Genomic DNA, 20,616 nt, shown 5'->3' with positions numbered 1-20,616 from the left:
ATTAAATTAGAATTTAGTGCATGCGTAAATAGCAGCACAAACTTCAGAACTATAAGGATTCACACATCGTCACATCACGCACCTGCAGCGCTTCTGTGTAGGGAGAAAAATAAAAACAGCATATATAAAAGGAATAAAATAAACAATCCTAAACAAATATATTTCACTTAAATGACGAACATATTAACAAAACCAAATAAAAAAAACTGCACAAGTCGACACCGAGTTCTGTTTCATTTTTGTGACCGAGCTGCAAGTTCAAGGAAACCGAGAAGGCTGAAAGTGCACCCTATTTGTTTTCTTTATTTTACAAAAATGCAATGATTTGTTTTGAGCTATTGTGAAAAATAAAAATAAAAATACAAATGAATTGTTGTAGTCTAACCTGTTCTTATGAAAGTGCGTATTGCACGATTTTCTACTGATATGCATTTTCATGAGATCTGGCTATTAACGGAGAAACAGAGACAGAGAGCGGTTCGAACGTAAATTATTATTAAATTAATTAAATAATTATTGGCATGGCTGGTTCAGTTGACAGAAATACGGGACACCTATAATAACTGCTGAAATGTTTGTGGGGCAAATCTCAGTTCAGTCTGAGAGCTCATGATACGCACAGTGCGTACAGCCGTACACCTGCAGGCGCCACTGATAACAATCTATCAATAAACATACACAACGTCCTCTGTTTCTCGCTCCGTGCCGCCACGGTCTGCGGACTGAAAAAGAACACACTGAAAGACAGGGAGGAGCTGATCGAAGTCTGCCACCGTTTTCATATGAAATTTAAAGGGGACTGAGGCGATCACGAATTTGTGTACAGTTTATGGAGCTAATCACACAATTTTAGGGGGCCTGAGTAGTTATGGCCTAGCGACGCTCATGTCCCCCACAAAAAACTGTACATTTAACAGTATTTTACTGTGAAATTACAAGTCATATAATAATTTACAGTGAAAAACTGTAAATTGCATTCCTAGAATTCATCTTGTGGATTTTTCTTATGTATTTTAAATGTGGTTGTCAGTATATTAGATTAAACTGATTTTAGTATCCAATCTAGCATATTAACATAATTTCAGTTATAAATCTAATTTTTAAAGGGGTCATCGGATGCCCATTTTCCACAGGTTGATATGATTCTTTAGGGTCTTAATGAAAAGTCTGTTAACCATAGTTTGGTTAAAATTTCTCAGTGGTAGTGTAAAACAACACCGTTTTTACCCTGTCAAAAACAGCTCTGTCTAACGCAAGCTGTATTCTTGCATGCGGCTTTAAATGCAAATTAGCTCTGCTCACTCCGCCCCTCTCTTCCGAGCCACTCTCTTACCAGGAAAAGTGTCAGGGGCTGGGGGCGGGGTTATCATAACTAACAAGACAAACAGAAACGTTTGACCACCATATTTGAAATAGCAGCTAAACACAAACACATTGGATTCTGCGTGTTTGGATGCCAATGTAGGTTCGCAAAGCCATGAACATCAATAGCAACGCAACATCTGGCATTGTTGATGGTGTGTTCAGGCTTGTTTGGGATGCATCGGCGCTGCGCTACTGTTTGGTGTGAGGCATCGGGGTGCTGTGGGAACGACTGGAAAGGAGACGGCTCCTTATGCTTTTGGATCACTCTTGCAGTGCTTTGGTGTCATGTGCTGATCGATCGATCAGTCTGCATGGCGCTGATGTGTCTTGAACAAGTCTGTTGTGTTTGGCGCTGCCGCGCTAGCGAAAGATGAGACGTATTCAGTGACGTAATACCTGGCTCTGTAGTGACTCTCTAACCTGTGGAAAAGCAAACCGATTCTTAAAGGGCTCGCCAGTTGAACCAACAATGAACAGGTAACAGCACTGGCTCTGAGCTAGCACCTGGTTCCTGTTGGTGGAAAAAGGGTAACTGAGAGATGGTAAACATTAGCCGCATTTTTGCTCATAAAGGTAAGAGTAATACATCGTTCGGAACTGTAAAGGGTCTACTTATTTGTGTGCACTCACAATATCAAGAAAACATTGTACTTTTATAAAATAAAAAACAAACAAACATGATGTGCTTTCTGCGATCTCATCTTGAACAGGAGCGCTTCACAAAAATGAACCGAAACTCAGCGAATACATGCCTCACAGACATGATAAATATATCTATAGAAAACTTTAAATTACTACATGACTAAATAAAATAGATCGAAAACAAAAACTCTTTAATTATAATCATAATCTGTAAAGATACATTTCTCTCTAAAGGTGCGCCTAATGAGGAGATGGCGAGTCAGGATCGGCAACTTCATCCTTGCAAAACGGACAAAGAAAACAGTAGTTTATTACTACAGGTTGAAATTCAGGACTCTAGTCTAAGGTAAGACACCAGTCCAGGCTGTGCTGAAACGCTACTGTCAATCAAACAATTGTTGGAGGGGGTCAGTGTGACGTCACACAGACAGGCATCTGAGATCGGCCAAAGTCCCTTTAAGGCAAGTCATGTCACTCGGCGGCCATCTTTGAAACGCCTCTCGGGTATGCAAGTGCAGCTAATATCTCTTTGAATGGGGAAACATCAAATTCTCCAAAACTGTTTGCCAAGCTTATGATTAAATTTCATATTTGAAATCACCAATGAAATCTGACAACAACTGTATAATAAATGTTTATTTTGCTCAAATAGTGTTAAGACCATCAGGCTTGACCAGCCAGTGCGCATGCGCAGTCCTAGCACACGTCTCAGAACGCTGACTGTTTCTATAGCAACCGGGACTTCTAACAGTAGCTGCAGTGATGCGCTGACTTTACAGATTAGGGATTGGCTCTTTTGTTCAGAAGGTGGGGCTTCGTTCAATAGAGCGGCCATATTGAGTGTTGCATTTTTCCCCATTCAAAACTATACAAGTGACACGTCTTGGGTATTCTATAGTCTTTGGATTGGCTTGATTTGAGAAAGGGGAAATTATTTAACGAGATTAAAAAAACAAAAACACTAGGTGGATCTTTATCACTATGGGGTGGTTGTGCACACTGCCAACACATTTCAGTTCAAACAGCTTGTAAAAGTGCATGTCGCATCCGATGACCCCTTTAAAATATAAATTTAAGTTCAGTTTATAAAACTTTTTATTTATGTATTTATTTTTTTACCTAAATTAATTTTGTTTAGTGGTATTTTTATACTTGTGTGAGTGGCTTATTTCGTACCCTCTCTACAAATAATGCTAATTGACCATTTTGATTTCCAAAGAGTTTTATCACCAAAAATACTGGGTAAAATAGTCCGTATAGTTATAGTTCATTTAAATTATTCAGTGATTGATATTTTTCCCTCCTCATCCACCATCTTGAATTCATTTTTTCATAGAGCTTGGAGGTAACATAGCATCTTAAAATGCGCCCTACGTAGTTAAACGAGAACAGAACAATGTGTTTTTCAGATTCAGGCACACTATGATAATCCCAAATTTACGATGTGCGAGGGGACCCATGGTCCCCTCGCACGGAAAGTCGTTCATCAAGCAGTTCATTAAACTTTTCAAACCATTGTACAGAAACAACCTTTTTATCGATTTGGCACAGAACTGCATCTTTTACCCAAGTGTGCTTATATATTGAATACAAGGAAAATGAACTTCCTCCTTTTATATTCTTTTTACTGTTTGTATATATTTAAAATCCCAGAATAATAACAATCGCAGGTTTTAAACCTTTGGTTTACCCTTAAATGTTTTTTTAAATGTTCCTCAGGTCAAGTGAAAACCCAGTAGGCAGATATTATTGTAGCGTTAACTTGGTAGCTATTACATCCAGACTGTTTTTCCAGACATGTGACCTCCAGATGTGACCTGTTATTCATTATAGTTACAGTGTTTTTGTTTCGGGTCAATTTTAAAAATACAATGAAATGTAATATATTAGAAAAATGCAATTAAACAAATCTTAATAGACAATTGTATGTACAATAATCAGAAAACAAAATGTGAAAGTTAATTGCTTTTAATCATGTTTTTATACCTTGGGACCCTAAACAGAACTAATGCAATTTTTAAAAAACTTTTTTCATGCTTGAATGAATTTTCAAACTCACTCTTCAATGTTTTGGGTGTATTGAAAGAACCTAACATAAAAGGAAGGTTAATAAAAAACATTTTTGGTTAACAACAACTGCATAATAACATAACAACTGCACACTGTTTATTTGTATTACAAATGCTTTATTTAAAGTTTGCTATTGAACAGCCAAGTGACACGATATGAATGGGCCACTAACATTAGTAACCCAGGCTCACTGGAAAAACATACCCGTGGCATTGATTTCTGCAAAAACGATTATGTTGGTTCTTGCACTTTTTGTGAAACATTCAAAGTGATCCAGTAAGAGGCGCTAAAAATGGGTTATGTTTGATCTGCAACAAATGTGAATCTGTCAATGTTTTATTAAACTGTTCCTCAAATTGTGGCAGTTCAAAAATGAAATGAATTGTGAATTGTTTCACAAGTCTTTTACCTGAGTGCAACACATGGCAAATGCAATGCTGTACCAGGTGCGCTATGGATCAGAAAAGCCATATATACGGAGCTGGTTATGTGATTCAAACATCAAAATGTATTTAGTTTACAAGTCATGCACTACGGTAAAAGTGTTTTGAGGTCACAACGTATATTGTGCAAGGAACTGCACGAAAAGATAATTTGCTTGATTTGTGTGAAAAGCAATAAAAGTTTCACTGACTCTAGTGTCCATTTCAGCTGGAAACTGCAAACATTTAGCAAAAATGTAGGTACAGCCACTGAATAGGACTTAAAAACTGAACATTTTGTCTGGCACTTATTAAAATCTGTTGAGTCAGGGTTTCGATCAGCAACATCATTTCTGGTCTGTCACCTTCAGCAAATCTACACTGATCACTGAAAATGCATGTTGACATCCGGGGGTCTTAGAGGCAAAGTTTTTTCTAATGAATTGGGAAATTATTTCTGTAGTGGATTTAACATTAATATATTAATCTGGGAGCATTTACACAAGCCAGTCTCTCATCAGATGAATTGTTCCTATCAAAACTCTTGGCCGAACCATATCATCGGTCTATCATGTTGTTTTGACTGTCCTTCTTAATTTATTTGTTCCCGTAAGTAATGTGTTCATGTCTCTGTGGCTCCTTCTAAATTTATGGACATTTCTTGACCCACATTGTTAAGGCCTTGTATCACCTTTTAGTTTATTTCTCCATCATTTCACTTTATTCGTGTACATTCCACATCCTCTGTCACTCTCAAGGATGAAGTCCTAATGTCGTCTTCCGCTATCTTGCCAACGATAGCCCTCGTTAGCGAGCGCCAGTTAGCGAGTTTGACGGCTCTGAAGCACTTCGTGGCTTTGTTCCTAACGCTCACAAAACACAGAGTGTTAATGACCCCATTGCTCATAGCGATGCACTCAATGATGTAGAAAACAACCAGCGAGTTGCGGCCGCGTGTGATCAGCGCCGGGTAGAAATCACGCAGCAGCGTGAAACTATAATATGGTGCCCAGCACATCACGTACGCCGCCAGAACCGCGATCAGAGCCACCACCGTCCTGCGCCGCCGCCGTAGCCGTTTCCGCAGCTGCTCTGTTGGAAATCCCGGGACGTTTTTGAACCACAGCTCCTTGGAGATCCGCGCGTAACAGACTGACATGGTGACCACGGGCCCCAGGAACTCCACGATGAAGATGAAGAGGAAGTAGGAGCGATACATGAGCTGCTGGTCTGCAGACCAGATCTGGGCGCAGAAGATCTTTTTGTCGTGGCCCAGTGCGCTGTGCGGGTATTCGTGCTCTGTGGCAAAGTAGGCCGACGGTACCGCGATGAGGACTGGGATTATCCAAACTCCGAAAATAATCCAGTATGCTGTCTGATACTTCATACGGGGCTTCAGGGGATGAACGATAGCCATGTACCTGTTGAACACAGAAAACGATGAAAACTGCCTGAATGCAGTTGCATATAATTGTATGTATATGTATGTATTTATGTGTATATAATATATATATATATATATAAAAACAGCTGAGTTGATTGTTACAAAATAAATTAAATTTACCCCTCAGTACAAAACTAATTTAAAGTCTGCATGAAATCAAAATTTACAATATTTTGTAAGGGTACATTGGTGAACAATTAATCTGTGCGATCTGTTGTGTTGGTAATCTTTAATCAAAATCTTATTATTTGCTTCTGCTCTGGAATAGGATTCCTACTCTGATGTCAGTTTGATGGCTTGGGCCATGGCTATGGCAAAAATATCCTTAACCATGTCCCTCCAACTGTTAAACTGCTGCGAGTTACACTGGACGCGACAATTGACCGTTTTTTTTTTTTTACTTGGTTATATGAGTGCATTTCGTCTTGCAGTAAGATGAAATCCACTCATATCTCTGCAAACAAGTCTTTATATCTTATGCAGTGTGGCTTCTCAGGCAACTGTACTTATTTATTTTTAAAATATTTTACTGGAAAAACAACAACAACAATAAAAAAAAACATTTTAAAAAAGGAAAATAGCAGTAGACTAGAAGTACACAGGGATAGCTTTCCAGAGACAAAAAACAGAAATGTAAGATGTAAAATGAAAGAAAAAAAAATGAAGATGTAAAGTTGCCTAAATTGTTCTCTTTATATATAATGCAAGCACGCACACACACACACACACACACACGTGTATATATGTGTGTGTGTGTGTGTGTGTGTGTATATATATATATATATATATATATATATATATATTAGTGCTGTCAAACGATTAATCGCGATTAATCACATCCAAAATAAAAGTTTTGTTTACATAATATATGTGCATGTACTGTGTATATTTATTATATATATATATATATATAAATACAAACACATGCACGTATATATTCAGAAAAATATGTTGTTTATATATGAAATATATTTATATATGATATAAAATGTAATAATATAAATATATAAATGTATATACATGTAAATATTTTATAAATATATACTGAATGTGTGTATTTATATATACATAATAAATAAACACAGTACACATATTTTGTAAACAAAAACTTTTATTTTGGATGCGATTAATCAAGATGAATCATTTGACAGCACTAATATATATATAATATATTAGGGTGTCCCCGACTAAAGATTTTCATAGTCGAATCGGAATTTTCGAATGATAGTCAAATCATATGTTTGGGGGCGGGGCAAAATACATTACCAAGAGTCAAGTCAGACATTCGACAGTCATAATTACTGACGTATTAGCGAAACCCTAAAGGCCCGTTCACACCAAGGATGATAACACACCACACCACAACTATAACGTATAACATTTTTTTACAGTAGTGCTCTCATTATAAAGTTATGTATATAACAGGAGTTATTAATGTTCTGCATTTCTGTTTTGAGCTGCTCGCGCTGAAGATGACCAGTAGAATGAAGCATTTGGTAGCAGGTTTTTAATCAATGGGATTTAACTCATCATTTATCTCATATCACACTTCCTTATTTATACAACAACGTTAAATTACCACTTATAGGCTATCTGCACAAAATGAACCCGAATGCATGAACGTGTCACGCAGCAACGTGCAGAAACACGGCAACTAAACTCTAAAAATTCACAGCGTTTTATTATAATAGTGTTCTCATTATAATGTTATGTATATGACAGTCCCAGTCATAGTTATTGATATTCTGCATTGTTGTTTGTCCTGCTTGCGCTGCGCACTGAAAAGATAATCACCGTAGTACTACAATGAAGGGCTTTACTGCAACATAACTCAAACCAAATGCATCTTATACGAGATAAATAATATACCGATAAATATGCGAGATAAATAATATATACACGATATATATAAACCGGCTGAAATGTTTTGAAATCACTTGTACCCTACCCAAGGGCGTACACTGTAAAATACATTCCGTAAAATTTACGATAAAAAACAGTTAGCTGTGGTTGCCAGAATTCTACTGTAAAAAATACGGTAACAACATTTTAGGTTTTACGGTTTTAACTTAAATTTACAGTTAAATACCATAATTTCATTAACTGATATAATGTTAATATACCAACCTATTAAAGTACTGAAATCTGTTTTGTACAGATACACTGATAATCACCAAATGCAGAAGGTGATGAGAAAGTCACATGATGAACCAAAGCCCATCACAAGCAGCTTTTAAATAATTACATATATAGAAGGTGCACAGTGTCATTCACACAAGCACTAAACACCATCATGGCGAGACTCATTAAACTGAAATATGTAATTTATATATAATTAATTTAACAACATTAGATGTAACATACAACCCTAATAAACAAATTTTTTAAATTAATATGTTTAACAGACAATTACACTATTTTGATTTTGTGAACCAACAACATTGGCATCAGAGTGATGGGGGGCTTTATTATGCATCACTTTATTTTAATATTAATCGAACTGGGCAGGTTTCCGATAACGATTGATCTTAGCACTTAAGAGAGTTTTCTACGAGTCATTTTACTAACGTTCGTTATTGTTTCACGTGCGTTTTCCAAAAATGCACTTAACACAATCGCACGTAGCCGTGCTTTAAGTAGGAGTCGCTATCCGTTGGTCAAGTGCTGAAATGTCAATTTATAGAATGGCTTGTATTTGTAGTACACACTCGTTTATTGAAATGTTAACCTAATGCTGCGTTTCAGACAGCTCAGATAATATAATATAATATAATTTACATTTTAGTCATTTAGCAGCACGAGTGCTTGGAGTGCATCTGTACGTCAGAAATATACCGGGGCATTACTTTACTGTCTGCATCCACTGTAGATAGTACAGTATATAATATTACTATATATACTATATATAATGGGTTCTGTATTATTTTTTTATTGAGTTGCGCTGCGCCACGTAAAAATATATGTACGTTTGTCTGTGTGTTTGTGTCAGATTTTTTCACACAGTTTACCTAACGTTAGTAACATTTCCCCGTCAACATGGCGGTAACAAACTTACTATGGTAAACTGCGCTGTCTTTTAAAAGTGTGTCATTTCTACTTCTTGTTTTTCAGAGAAGACATTTCTGTCACTAACAGAGTGGATGGTGAGCAAAGGTGGTGGCCAAGTTTTGGAGCAGCACCTGGGTTTTGCAGATGTTTGTTTGTTTCCCCATTATGTTTCCTAAAGATTCTTTGTGAGGATAAATCCAGAGAACACAACATAATGCACTGCAAAATGTCCTAAGACAGGAGAAATGGTGAAGATGCACTGTTCCAGCGTTGGAAGACTATATTTTTAAGTGTTATACATGCAATGTTTAAAATAAAGAATTTGATATTTTGTAATTATTGTGTCTGTTTTAACTGAATGCCAGTAGTACCTATGTAGAGTAATAATGAAATGAATTCTATATAAAAATAATCAAATCTAATGGAATCTATATTCAAATGAATGAATTACAGTAGTATACTGATGAATTGGATTTTTTACAGTTTACTAAATTACTGTAAACAAAAACCCTTTGAAATGTCTAACAGTGTACTGTCCTCAGGAGACTTTGACACAGAATTACAGATGCTACACAGCAAGACACAAACCTCTGACCAGCTCCAAAAATAGAAAGGCAAGATTAGAGTTTGCAAAAAAGCACAAAGGTGAGCCAGAAGAGTTTTGGAACGGTGTTTATGGACCGATGAGACAAAGATGAACCTTTATCGAAGTGATGGGAAAGCAAAGCATACAGTCTCATCTGTAAAGCATGGTGGAGGTGTTGTCATGGCATGGGCATGCATGGCTGCCTCTGGAACAGGCCCTCTCAACTTTACTGATGACTTAATGTATGATGGCAGCAGCAGAATGAATTTGGAAGGGTACAAAACCATCTTGCCTACCAATATTCAAGAAAATGCCACCAGATTCATTGGGAAGTGCTTCATATTGCATCAGGATAAATGACCCAAAACACCCTTCCAGTTCAGCCAAGGAGTTTATAAGGGCAAAGAAATGTAAAGTCTTAGATTGCCCAAGTCAATCTCCAGATTTAAATCCGATTGAACATGAATTTCACCAGCTGAAGAGGAGAGTAAAGGCAGAAACTCCACAAAACAAGCAACAATTGGAATTGTCTGCATTAAAGGCTGGGAAAAGTATTTGAAAGGATGAGACCAAGAGTCTGCTGATGTCTATGGGTCACAGACTCACTGCTGTGATTGTGCGCAAGGCATCTGCAACTAACAACAAATCTTTTACATCTGCCTTATGTTCATCTGTCCCAATACTTATGCTCACAATCAATGAGTGGGATGAACTCTAAAAGTGCTGTTCTTTTTATTTGGTAAAACATGTATGTGTTGAAACGGCTAATAATAAAATGTGACATTCTGTAGTTTTTTCTCATATTCATCTTTTCATCATATTTGCAAATGTCTTGACTCCACAGCAAAGAGAACAATTTTGTCTTCACTGTTCCAATACTTTTGGATGGCACTGTATATATATATATATATATATATATATATATATATATATATATATGTGTGTGTGTGTGTGTGTGTGTGTGTGTGTGTGTGTGTGTTTTAATGTCTTAGTGCTTGTGCCTGTTTTGAAACAGTGTGTTACGATTTCTTATGGCATCTGCTTGCATTGTAAATGGAACAGTTTAAAATTTAATTCAGTTACATTTAAATTTAAGCTCATTAAAGGAACTGAAATTCAGATATTTTTCATGACTTCAAAAAGTGTAATTTTTAACTAAGGAGTGTTCATCAAAACAAAATTTTGACTGATTTCTTGACAAAGATTTGTCTGAAAGTTTAAAAAGTTTTGATATTGTGTTATATTTTAAACACAATATTATGGGATTTTACTCAATTTTGCAGAGAACATATTACCTTTAAAGCCATAGCATCTTTCCTTCTATAGCTACAATTTGTAATGTAATTTGTAATTTGTCATTTAGGCTAACACAAAAATAGCTTTAAATAATCTTTTGTGGGTATATTGACAGTCAAACTTATTTTTAATTAATTCGATTAATTAATCGACACATCATGTAATTAATTTAGGGCTGTCAGCAGATTAAAATTTTAATCTAATTAATTACATGATGTTTACCTGTAATAAATTTAACTGTGAAAATACCCACAAAAGATTATTTAAAGATATTTTTGTGTTAAGTGAGAAAGTATCAAGTAGACATTACAAATTGTAGCTTTAGAAATAGTTTATTTGATTCAACAAAAAAATGTATTACACATAAACATTTAGGCTACAATGACCTAACATAAACTATGGAACATAAAAGAAGATCAATTGAGAAACATCTCAGTATTGTTTGTTCAAACAATGAAAGTCATTTGTAACCAAAACAGCTTTGTTACCAACAGTCTTCAAAATACCAAAGTCCCTTTAAGGGTTTTCTAAAGTCTTTGAAAATACCTTTAATGTTCCATAAAAGAAAGGTTTGAAACGACATGAAGGACGTGAGAGTAAATGATGACAGAATTAAATTTTTTTGGGGTGAACTATCCCTTTAATTTATTATTATTATTGTGATTATAATGATTAATCAAATGATTAATCAAATTAAATCTGCCAGCAGGTGGAGGTAAATGTCATCATTCGATTCGTTCAAACGGCTGATTCATTCAAAGTAAACGGCTCACTTTATGAATGGGTCTTTGAATCACTGATTCACACAAGATTTGAAACTAAACACCGCTGTGTTGCTCGGAGACGCATAGTAATTCTGCTGTGGCTTTAAAGGTAATATATTCTTTGCAAAATTGAGCAAGAACACATATTAGGGCCTTTCGCACTGCTTTAGTTCCAGAACTAAAAGTACAGTACTAAAGTACTTGGACGATTTTGCGCGAACTATTTCCCAGTACCATTTAAAGGGTTGCATTCGCACCGACAGTGGGTTCTAAGAAGTGACGTAAGCCGGTCGATAGTGACGTCATTTGTATGCGGCGTTCAACAACGTAAACAAAGTAGAACAACGTTAACAACAGGAGGATGGAGGATGCTGTGATCGGAGCTGTGTTTTTGTTGTGTCTCGTGGGTTTCACAATAATGGACATAAAATTTCGACGTATGCGTCAAGCGATTGAAAGAACGGAAAGGAGGACGTCGAATCTCCAACGAATCTCCAACTTGCAGTGCTACATTTCACATACAAAATAATTGAATATTGACTTACAGTGACAGGAAGTAGTGTAAATCTGTGAATGAATGAAGGGTGTGACGTCACCTAAAAACTATCAGTAGTGGAAAGAAGCGGAGTCACGTCGTCCATCTTTTTTTTTTTACAGTCTATGGTTTGCACCAATATCTTGAATTTTAGGGCATAACTGCATTTATGGAGTTATTGCCCTGCATCATATTTGTCAACAGTCAACTGTATAAAATGTAAGATGATGTACAGGTCTGGGGGCGGGGCCAGTGCATTAACTGAATTAAAATATTTGAATCGCGTTATTTATTTTTTTATAACTACGGTAATTAATTAAGTTAACGCGTTAAACTGACAGCCCTAAATGAATTAGATTAAAAATTCTAGTCGACTGACAGCCCTAATATACATACATTATATATTTTTATATTATTACATGTATATCCAGATATATTAATATTATATTTTTCCAGAATGGCATTACCTGTTAAACGTCTCTGTATTGCAATGCAGTAAATTCCACTTCCTTTAATTCCAATTCAAACTTCCTGTAGCCAATTCTTAAATTCTGAGTTGTAGCATTTGGACTGGGTCTGATTTGAATCTGCTTTAGGAAACTGTGAGCATTTGGAATGGATCTGGTGTTTGGTGTGGGGGCGGTTTGTGGTAGATCTGTATTGGTATTTATCAAACATCTCAAAGCTCAAATCCTCGGAACAGTCCAGAAGTAGAAAATGAATCAGGATTATGGGTCTGGCAGCAGTCTATTAACACACACGGACTCTCTCTCTCTGATCTCTCTGTCTGATCTGATCATTGCTCCCCATTCTTAATGAGATATTTCATAACCTTTTGACATTCATGGCGAATAACAGGCTCCTCCATCATTTGTTCTCTAAATGAAAGGTACAGCATTATTTCTACCCATTTAAACTGTGACCATTTTGATTAACGGCACATTTTTGCCCAGGGCTCTTCTTGTTTTCTCTCATGGGCTAAAATCTGTCTCACTGATGGTAATAATTCTAAATCACTGATAGTAATAATTCTAAATTTATTACTGGTAAATATGAACTTAACTTAATAATTTATCAACATGTTACTTGAAATTCCGTTGTTCCAAAGAATTCTGTTCTTCACAAAGGAAACCTTTGCAATGTTCACTGGCTCAATAGGGAACGTTCTAGATCAGCAGTAGGGAACAGAATGTACTATTGCCCCAAATACCTGTGGTTACTGTGATGCATGGGAAGGCCGAAGAGTTTTTTTTACTTTATTAAATTTACTGTTGATATGCATCATATGTGCTGCTTGGTGAGTTCAAGAATAAGAAGTCAGAGTTCATGGGAAACAGCAAGCCGGGAGTAACAGGTTGGATGATTTCATGAATGGCACTGTAAGATAAGAGCGGCTCTGTTCCAAAAGCTCAGCACAGCTGCCTAAGTAGGGAGCATTATAAGGCATCATATGCTCTTAAAAGTAAAGGTTTCTAAAGGGGGGTTTTGCAGCGATGCCATATAGAAGAACCCTTTTTAGTTCCCCAAAGAAACTTTCAAAGAACAGAACCATTTTTTTTTCTTAGTGCAAAGAACATTTTAACAATCTAAAGAACTTTCGTGCAAAGTTTCCATGGATGTTAAAGGTTCTTCATGGAACCATCAATGCCAATAAAGAACCTTTATTTTTAAGAGTGTAGAGGTCCACAATTCTTTAGGACAAATGCTGCATTATATGGAGAACCTAATCCCATAATGCATTCCAATGAGCTGAGTACAAAAAAATGTATCCATAAATACAAATATTATGAAAAATATGACTAAAATAGTTCAGTCTATTTTAGTACTATTTTAGCTAATATTTGCATACAGCGTGTTTTTATGCTTATCAGAGTATAATTTGTTAGCTTAGTTATATTCCAATATGAAAATCTACAGCAATAAATTACATTTACAAGGCTTAATTTACGGTGACCGAGAGAGCTCAACGCGCTGCAACTTCAGAAAACACATGCAAATAAAAAAAGCACCAGCAAATCAAGAAAACATCTTCATCAATTTGACAGCAGGTGCTGCAAATGCTCAAAACACAACCAAATAAAGAAACGCACTGCAAATGCTTTAATTTTATTTGCAGCGTGTGTCTTTGTTTGGTTGTGTTGTGAGTATTTGCAGTGCATTTCTTTATTTGGTTGTGTTGTGAGCATTTGCAGCACCTGCTGTCAAATTGACGAAGTTGTTTTCTTAATTTGCATGTTTTTTTTCTATTTGCAGCGCATTGAGCTCTTGGCCACTGTATTAATTTCAGGTAGGATGCTGTCTTAGAATGTAGCTGCGATAGTAGACAGCAAGTTGGCAGTTCATTAGGTATTATTTTATTTTTAAAGTGAACATCTGTGAATTGATTTGCTCAAATGTGCTTGAGAATCGATTAAGAAGAACCAAACTATAGCAAGGACTGACTAATGGGTTTACCTTAAGATAGGGTGACCATACGGGCCTACGTCCTTGCCAGGATTTCTATATTGCCTAAAATATCCAGGTTTTGGCTGTTTGCACTGTGAAGGTAGATCGTTGTGTGAGATTCATGAGCGCTATAGAGAGCAGAGCAGACGGCTCCTTATGCTTTCGAACCACTCTGGCGCCTACCTTGGTATCTTTTTTGATCGGTGCGCAGCGACGCTTCAAGTCAAACGAACGAACAAACACGTGCGCATATTTGCATCGCTTTGATCATTCTCTGTAGATCTCACCTTCTCATGCGCAGCACCATGATTGGTCGATTATGTACAATACCTGCATGTTATTGGTCAAACTACTTTGGATGTTTTAGGCAATATTAAAATCCTGGCCAGGACGTGTCCCGTATGAACGGCACATATGGCCACCCTACCTTAAGATCTTTAGAGGCGCTGAGACTATTGGATGTACAGTGCCAGATGCTAATTTTATGATATGCTAGCAGCCCTGTCAGCTGACATCTAAGGCTGTTGCTGAAGGCTAAATACAGCATGTTCTCCCTGGCCATTAAAATATTGTCATGCTAATTAGCTAGCTTAACCTCAGGGATTGGCCAAACGTGATGCAAGCGCCGTGCAATTCCTCACACGCAGGTACAGCGGCACCTCAAAAAGCATCTAATCCAAATTTTAGTGTCTCCTAAATCTGAAATGAAGTCTCTAATCCTGCCTTTATGTGTTTCTGAGAAATTCCTACTTGTAAGATTGGAAGTCGTAAATATGATTTTGTGCATGTTTAAGTGATTTTGGGTTTTAAAAAAATGCATAACCTGAGCAGTTTCTCTTTTGACGTGGCACTTTCCCTGAATATGGTATAAACTTGCAGAGCAAAGCTACTATCCAGCATAAAATTAACTCAACTAGACAACCCTGTTACCAAAGTTAAGGGTACTTTTTAAAGTAATCTATGTGAAATGTAAGTTAAAAACTGCATAAAGTGATAGCTATATGACATTATAATTTAGGCAAAAAATAATATTATATTAAAATAAAATAATATTAATATTATGCACACTGTTTCATTCAAGTTGGAGGTTAGATTTTCTAATGCTTTTGAAAGAAGTCTCTTATGATGCATTTTTTGTTCAAATATACAGTAAAAGCAGCAGTAATATTGTGAAATATTATTACAATTTAAATGAACTGTTTTCTGTTTCATTATTTTTTTAAATGTAATTTATTTATGTGATGCAAAGCAGAATTATCAGCATCATTACTCCAGTCTTCAGTGTCACATGATCTTTCAGAAATCATTCTAATATACTGATTTGATGCTCAAGAAACATTTATTATTATTATCAATGTTAAAAACAGTTGTGCTGCTAATTATTTTTTGTGGAAACTGAGACACATTTTTTCATAATTCTTTGATTAATAGGGAATTCATTTTTACGGTCAATTTACTGTCAACTGAAGACTGGAGTAATGATGCTGAAAATTATGCTTTGCATCACAGGAATACATTACATTTTAAAAAACAATGAAACAGAAAACAAGTGAAACAGAAAACTGTTTTCTGTTTCATTATTTTTTTAAATGCAATGTTATTCCTGTGATGCAAAGCATAATTTTCAGCATCATTTCTCCAGTCTTCATTGTCACATTATGCTTCAGAAATCATTCTAATATGCTGATTTGATGCTCAAGAAACATTATTATTATCAATGTTGAAAACAGTTGTGCTGCAAATCATTTTTGTGGAAACTGAGACACTTTTTTCATAATTCTTTGATAATAAGGGAATTCATTTTTACTGTCAATTTCATGCATTCTTTCTGAATTGAATTTCTTTTTAAAATGAAATAAAACAAGACTAAGATTTCAAACCCTATTTGTACCCTATTCATAGAAATTGACACTTTCTCATAAAGACAGGAACCTTTTAAAACTTAATGCACTTTGTTAGTTTTTCATTTTGTTGCTTTAAATGTGTAATGATGCTTTTTCTGTGTATTTTGGCCTCATTGTGCATTTGCAACAAATGGAGATTTTGTCCCACAAGCTTGTTTCCAAAACCAATTTACCATGAGTTATTTAATAGACACATCCCAACCATACAGCATTTAACACCATGCTACATGAGCTCAGAGAAACAAACGCTCACCTATCCACAGCGATGGCTAGCAGGGCATTGGTGGACACGTAGAGAGACACAGTTCTAAGGTAGTTAATGGAGACGCAAAGCACAATCCCATGATCCCATGACAGCCGCTTGACCACGTAATAATCCACCAGAAAGGGACAGCACACAGTGGCCACCAGGAAGTCTGATATTGCCAAGTTAGCGATGAGTAAATTGGTGAGATTCCTTAGTTTTTTGTAGCGTGCCAATGAGGCTATAAAGAGGCAATTCCCAATGCCGCAGACCAGCATGATGCAGACCAGGACCACCGCGATAACAATTGTAGCCACGAAGAACGCTCGTCCCTGGGTCGTGTCTGGGATCTCGTCCACCGGAACCTCGTAATCCAGAGGGATGTCGTAATTGGCCATGAGGTCATGTGGGCTCCCCGATGGGTGGATGAGAGTCCATGTCCCGGTGGAGGTGCTCCTGTTGTCTTCTCCCATCTTCTCTTTTTACTGGTCTGTCAGAGCACCAGGATCTTTCATATTCTTGTCTGAACACATAATTTGTTGCTGGCTGCAAAATTAAGGAAAATAAGTTTCCTTAACATACTTTTAAAGGACATTCATAGTTGGACTGGTATTATAGTACACTCTTAAAAAGAAACATTCTTTATAGGCCTTTATCACAGTCCGCGTGTCGTCACATCTGCCTCCGATTAGTAGCGTAAAGGAATTTCCGCCTGCTTTATTGTCAATGGACAGATGCCAGTTTTGTGAAGAAAATTAAACTAATTTAGTTTAGTTGAAGATTGACGCAATAAACGTCAATGTTAAAACTGCGTATTTATACCGATTCCATACCATGCAACATGTCGTCCTTCATTTTAATGTGTAAAATTAGCCTACCTGTGCAATCACAGAGAATAACTCGATTAAGATGATCAAACTTATTTTTAATTATCGTCTATGGGCTGGAAATATTTATTTTATTTGAACAACTTAAATTTGATGCAATTATAGAGGATTGCATCATAAAGTGAGCATTATGTTTACAACAAGTTTGCCCTAAACCTTTAATTTAATCATACAGCCTATAGTCATAAGTAATATTTTAAGCTTTGGCTAATTCTAATGCTTATTAATGTGATATGTTGTTTGTATAGTTTTCTCGCTGTTGTGTGTTGAAATAATGTGATCAGACTGTGAAGAATTGCCTTTATACATAAAGTATGCCTCGCGCGCCCCTGTTTAAGTCACGAAATACGCATCGGGATATCATGACAGCACTTAGAAGACGTATCTGTGCTGAATTCTACATAAATAATCCACAACAATGCCGTGCTATGGGCACAGCCATTGATACACGCTGCAGCAGAACTTCTTTTATGCTACTAATTGAATCTTCCGCTTTTCGAACGCGGAAGTGTGATAAAGGCCTATTGGTGATGATTCCGTTAAGAACCTTAATGGAATCTTTTCACTCCAAAAAAAAAAAAAAAGGTTCTTTAGATTGTTAAAATATTCTTAACCCTAAGAAAAAATGTTTCTTTTACTGAAAGTTTTTTTTCCCAAAATGGTTCTTCAAAGGCAATATTTCAGTGACGTTTGGCAGTTTAAAACACTTTGCACTCTTATAGACAACAAGAGCTCAGACATTCTGGCTAACATCTCATTTTGGTGCTTAATGGGAAAGAAAATTATATGGGATCAGGTTGACATGAGAGTGAATAAATGACAGCAAAATATTCACTTTGGAGTAAACTGTGCTTTTAATGGAAGAAAACATTCACAACTCAGTCAAACTCAGAAGCTTACTGAAAGATGTGTGACAAAACAGTTTGCAGAGCAAAAAGCTCACAGATGGCCACATTAGGATGGATTTATGATAATGCTCAAATTTTGGTGCATGTTTACTTAAAACTTAATTTACCCTTTTATCTGTACTTGTGTACTCTTAAATAAAGCTTACAAAAGGATGCTTTTGCAACAATGCAATAGAAAAGAACCACTTTAGTTCCAAAGAATATTTCAATCAGCAGTCCTTAAAAGAATATTTTTTCTTAGTGTGAAGAATATTTTAATAATCTGAAGAGCCTTATTCCATTATAAAGAACTTTTTTTTTTTTTGCACTTGAAAGATTCTTCATGGAACCATCAATGCCAATAAAGAACCTTAATTTTTACTATTAAATGATAAGTAGCTAATCAAATAAGTTTTTTCCAACCTGACCTAAAGGGCAATTGGACTTGCATTGAGCTTCTATAACATAAATGTAAATTGTAGTTAAAAAAAAATTAAATATAGGGATGATTTAAGGATGAAGAAAAAATGTAGGGATGGCCTTAGTTAGATTAGACTGAAACTGATCAGTAAGGGACAAAACAAGCACTGTTAGACAAAGTAAAATAACTGCATTAGCATCAGCAAACACAGAGTAACATATATTTATAATAAATTATTTACAATAAAGCATGCACAATGAACACGTAATGCACGCACTTCAGTCTGTGTTGTATAACATGCATTCTGCTCTTCTAAAAATGATTTATGACAGTTGTTTACTGGTATTCATTTGCATTTAAACGAACCCAACAACTGTCTCGGATTTAAATGCTTACAACCTTTCTGTTAGCTGTAGTCTATACGCAGTTACATACTCAACAACTCAATTTCTTTCTTTTACAAAAATAAGCGCAAATTTGCAGAGAAAAAACACTGAGCAATTGCACTTTCCCTTCATAAATAAAAAGTCATGAATGTCCTACCTTCACAGCATTTCTCCTCTTGTTTTACTCGTCTGTCTCTCCGCGTGAGGACGTGCGCATCTTCAGATGTGTCTCCTGTAGTTTCTGCTGTATGTGATTGAGTGAAGTGCTGCTGTGCTCTCTTCTGATGAATGAAGCGGCGCTGTGCTCCTGCCCTCTAGCGGCGCTGCTGTGCGTCTGATCACAAATCATCCTCGCTGCTAGTCCTTCGCCAGGTCAACACATTTTAATATACATACGCTAATAAATCCCCCAGTACTCAGAGCTCACACGGGGCAAGTTGCATAAAATAGCCACTATGTTAAGACTGTGTTTTAAGAACTAGTTTGACCAACTAGCAGCTAGCCAAGAGGAAGTAAGTCTTTTACTTTTCTGATTCAAATTGGGTCATTCTACCTTTTTGTATCTGACTTTAAAAAGACCTGTCATGAAGAAAACTAAATAGATTAAGACTAGTCTAAGCAATTTATGCAACCGCGACCCATGGTATAAAATGGATAGCTTTGACCAGAGCTGATGAAAACAACAACCGGAAGAACCACGGAATACAAAAATGTCAATGAACCCGCCAAATCACTAGGTTGCTTGGCAACCGTAAACGTTTGTTTACTCTTTTTATTTTTAATCGCTGTATAACACCACAGTTTTATTATAGAAACTATTTTATCACAGGAAAGGGGTTGTTTTGAGGTGAGGCAAAGTAACAAAAAGTTCCTTACAATCCCAAATTCATGTTCTCAAGCGGCTGTTTGTATTAATAATCCAGAGTCAAACATGAAAAGGCGGGAAAAACAGTCTTTTCCCCTCATATTGCAACATTTAGCAATTAATTAATAATTTTGGCTATTTTTGCTCTCTTGTTTGGTTCACTGAAAAGTGAACATGATATTCATGAGATTCATTCATTCAGTCTATTGATGTATGGTTTGTTAGGACAATATTTGGCCGAGATACAACTATTTGAAAATCTGGAATCTGAGGGTGCAAAATCAAAATATTGAGAAAATCACCTTTAAAGTTGTCCAAATGAATTCTTAGCAATGCATATTACTAATCAAAAATTAAGTTTTTATATATTTACTGTAGTAAATTTACAAAATATCTTCATGGAAC

At 36.1% G+C, this 20,616-nt stretch overlaps 1 protein-coding gene across 1 annotated transcript; it reads right to left on the bottom strand.

Annotated features, from left to right (window-relative positions):
- Positions 1-4,215: 4,215 nt before the first annotated feature.
- On the bottom strand, positions 4,216-20,044 carry prokr1a (prokineticin receptor 1a). The gene is made up of 3 exons (XM_058790480.1): positions 19,504-20,044; positions 16,775-17,311; positions 4,216-5,920 (listed from the first exon to the last, which is right to left on the bottom strand). Exons 2-3 carry the CDS (start codon positions 17,236-17,238, stop codon positions 5,215-5,217), a joined length of 1,170 nt encoding a protein of 389 aa, XP_058646463.1. The 5' UTR covers positions 17,239-17,311; positions 19,504-20,044; the 3' UTR covers positions 4,216-5,214.
- Between the last annotated feature and the right edge of the window lie 572 nt (positions 20,045-20,616).

This window comes from Onychostoma macrolepis, chromosome 01, assembly GCF_012432095.1.
Source record: "Onychostoma macrolepis isolate SWU-2019 chromosome 01, ASM1243209v1, whole genome shotgun sequence".
Taxonomy (NCBI): domain Eukaryota; kingdom Metazoa; phylum Chordata; class Actinopteri; order Cypriniformes; family Cyprinidae; genus Onychostoma; species Onychostoma macrolepis.
This window is presented reverse-complemented; position numbering and strand designations above follow the sequence as displayed.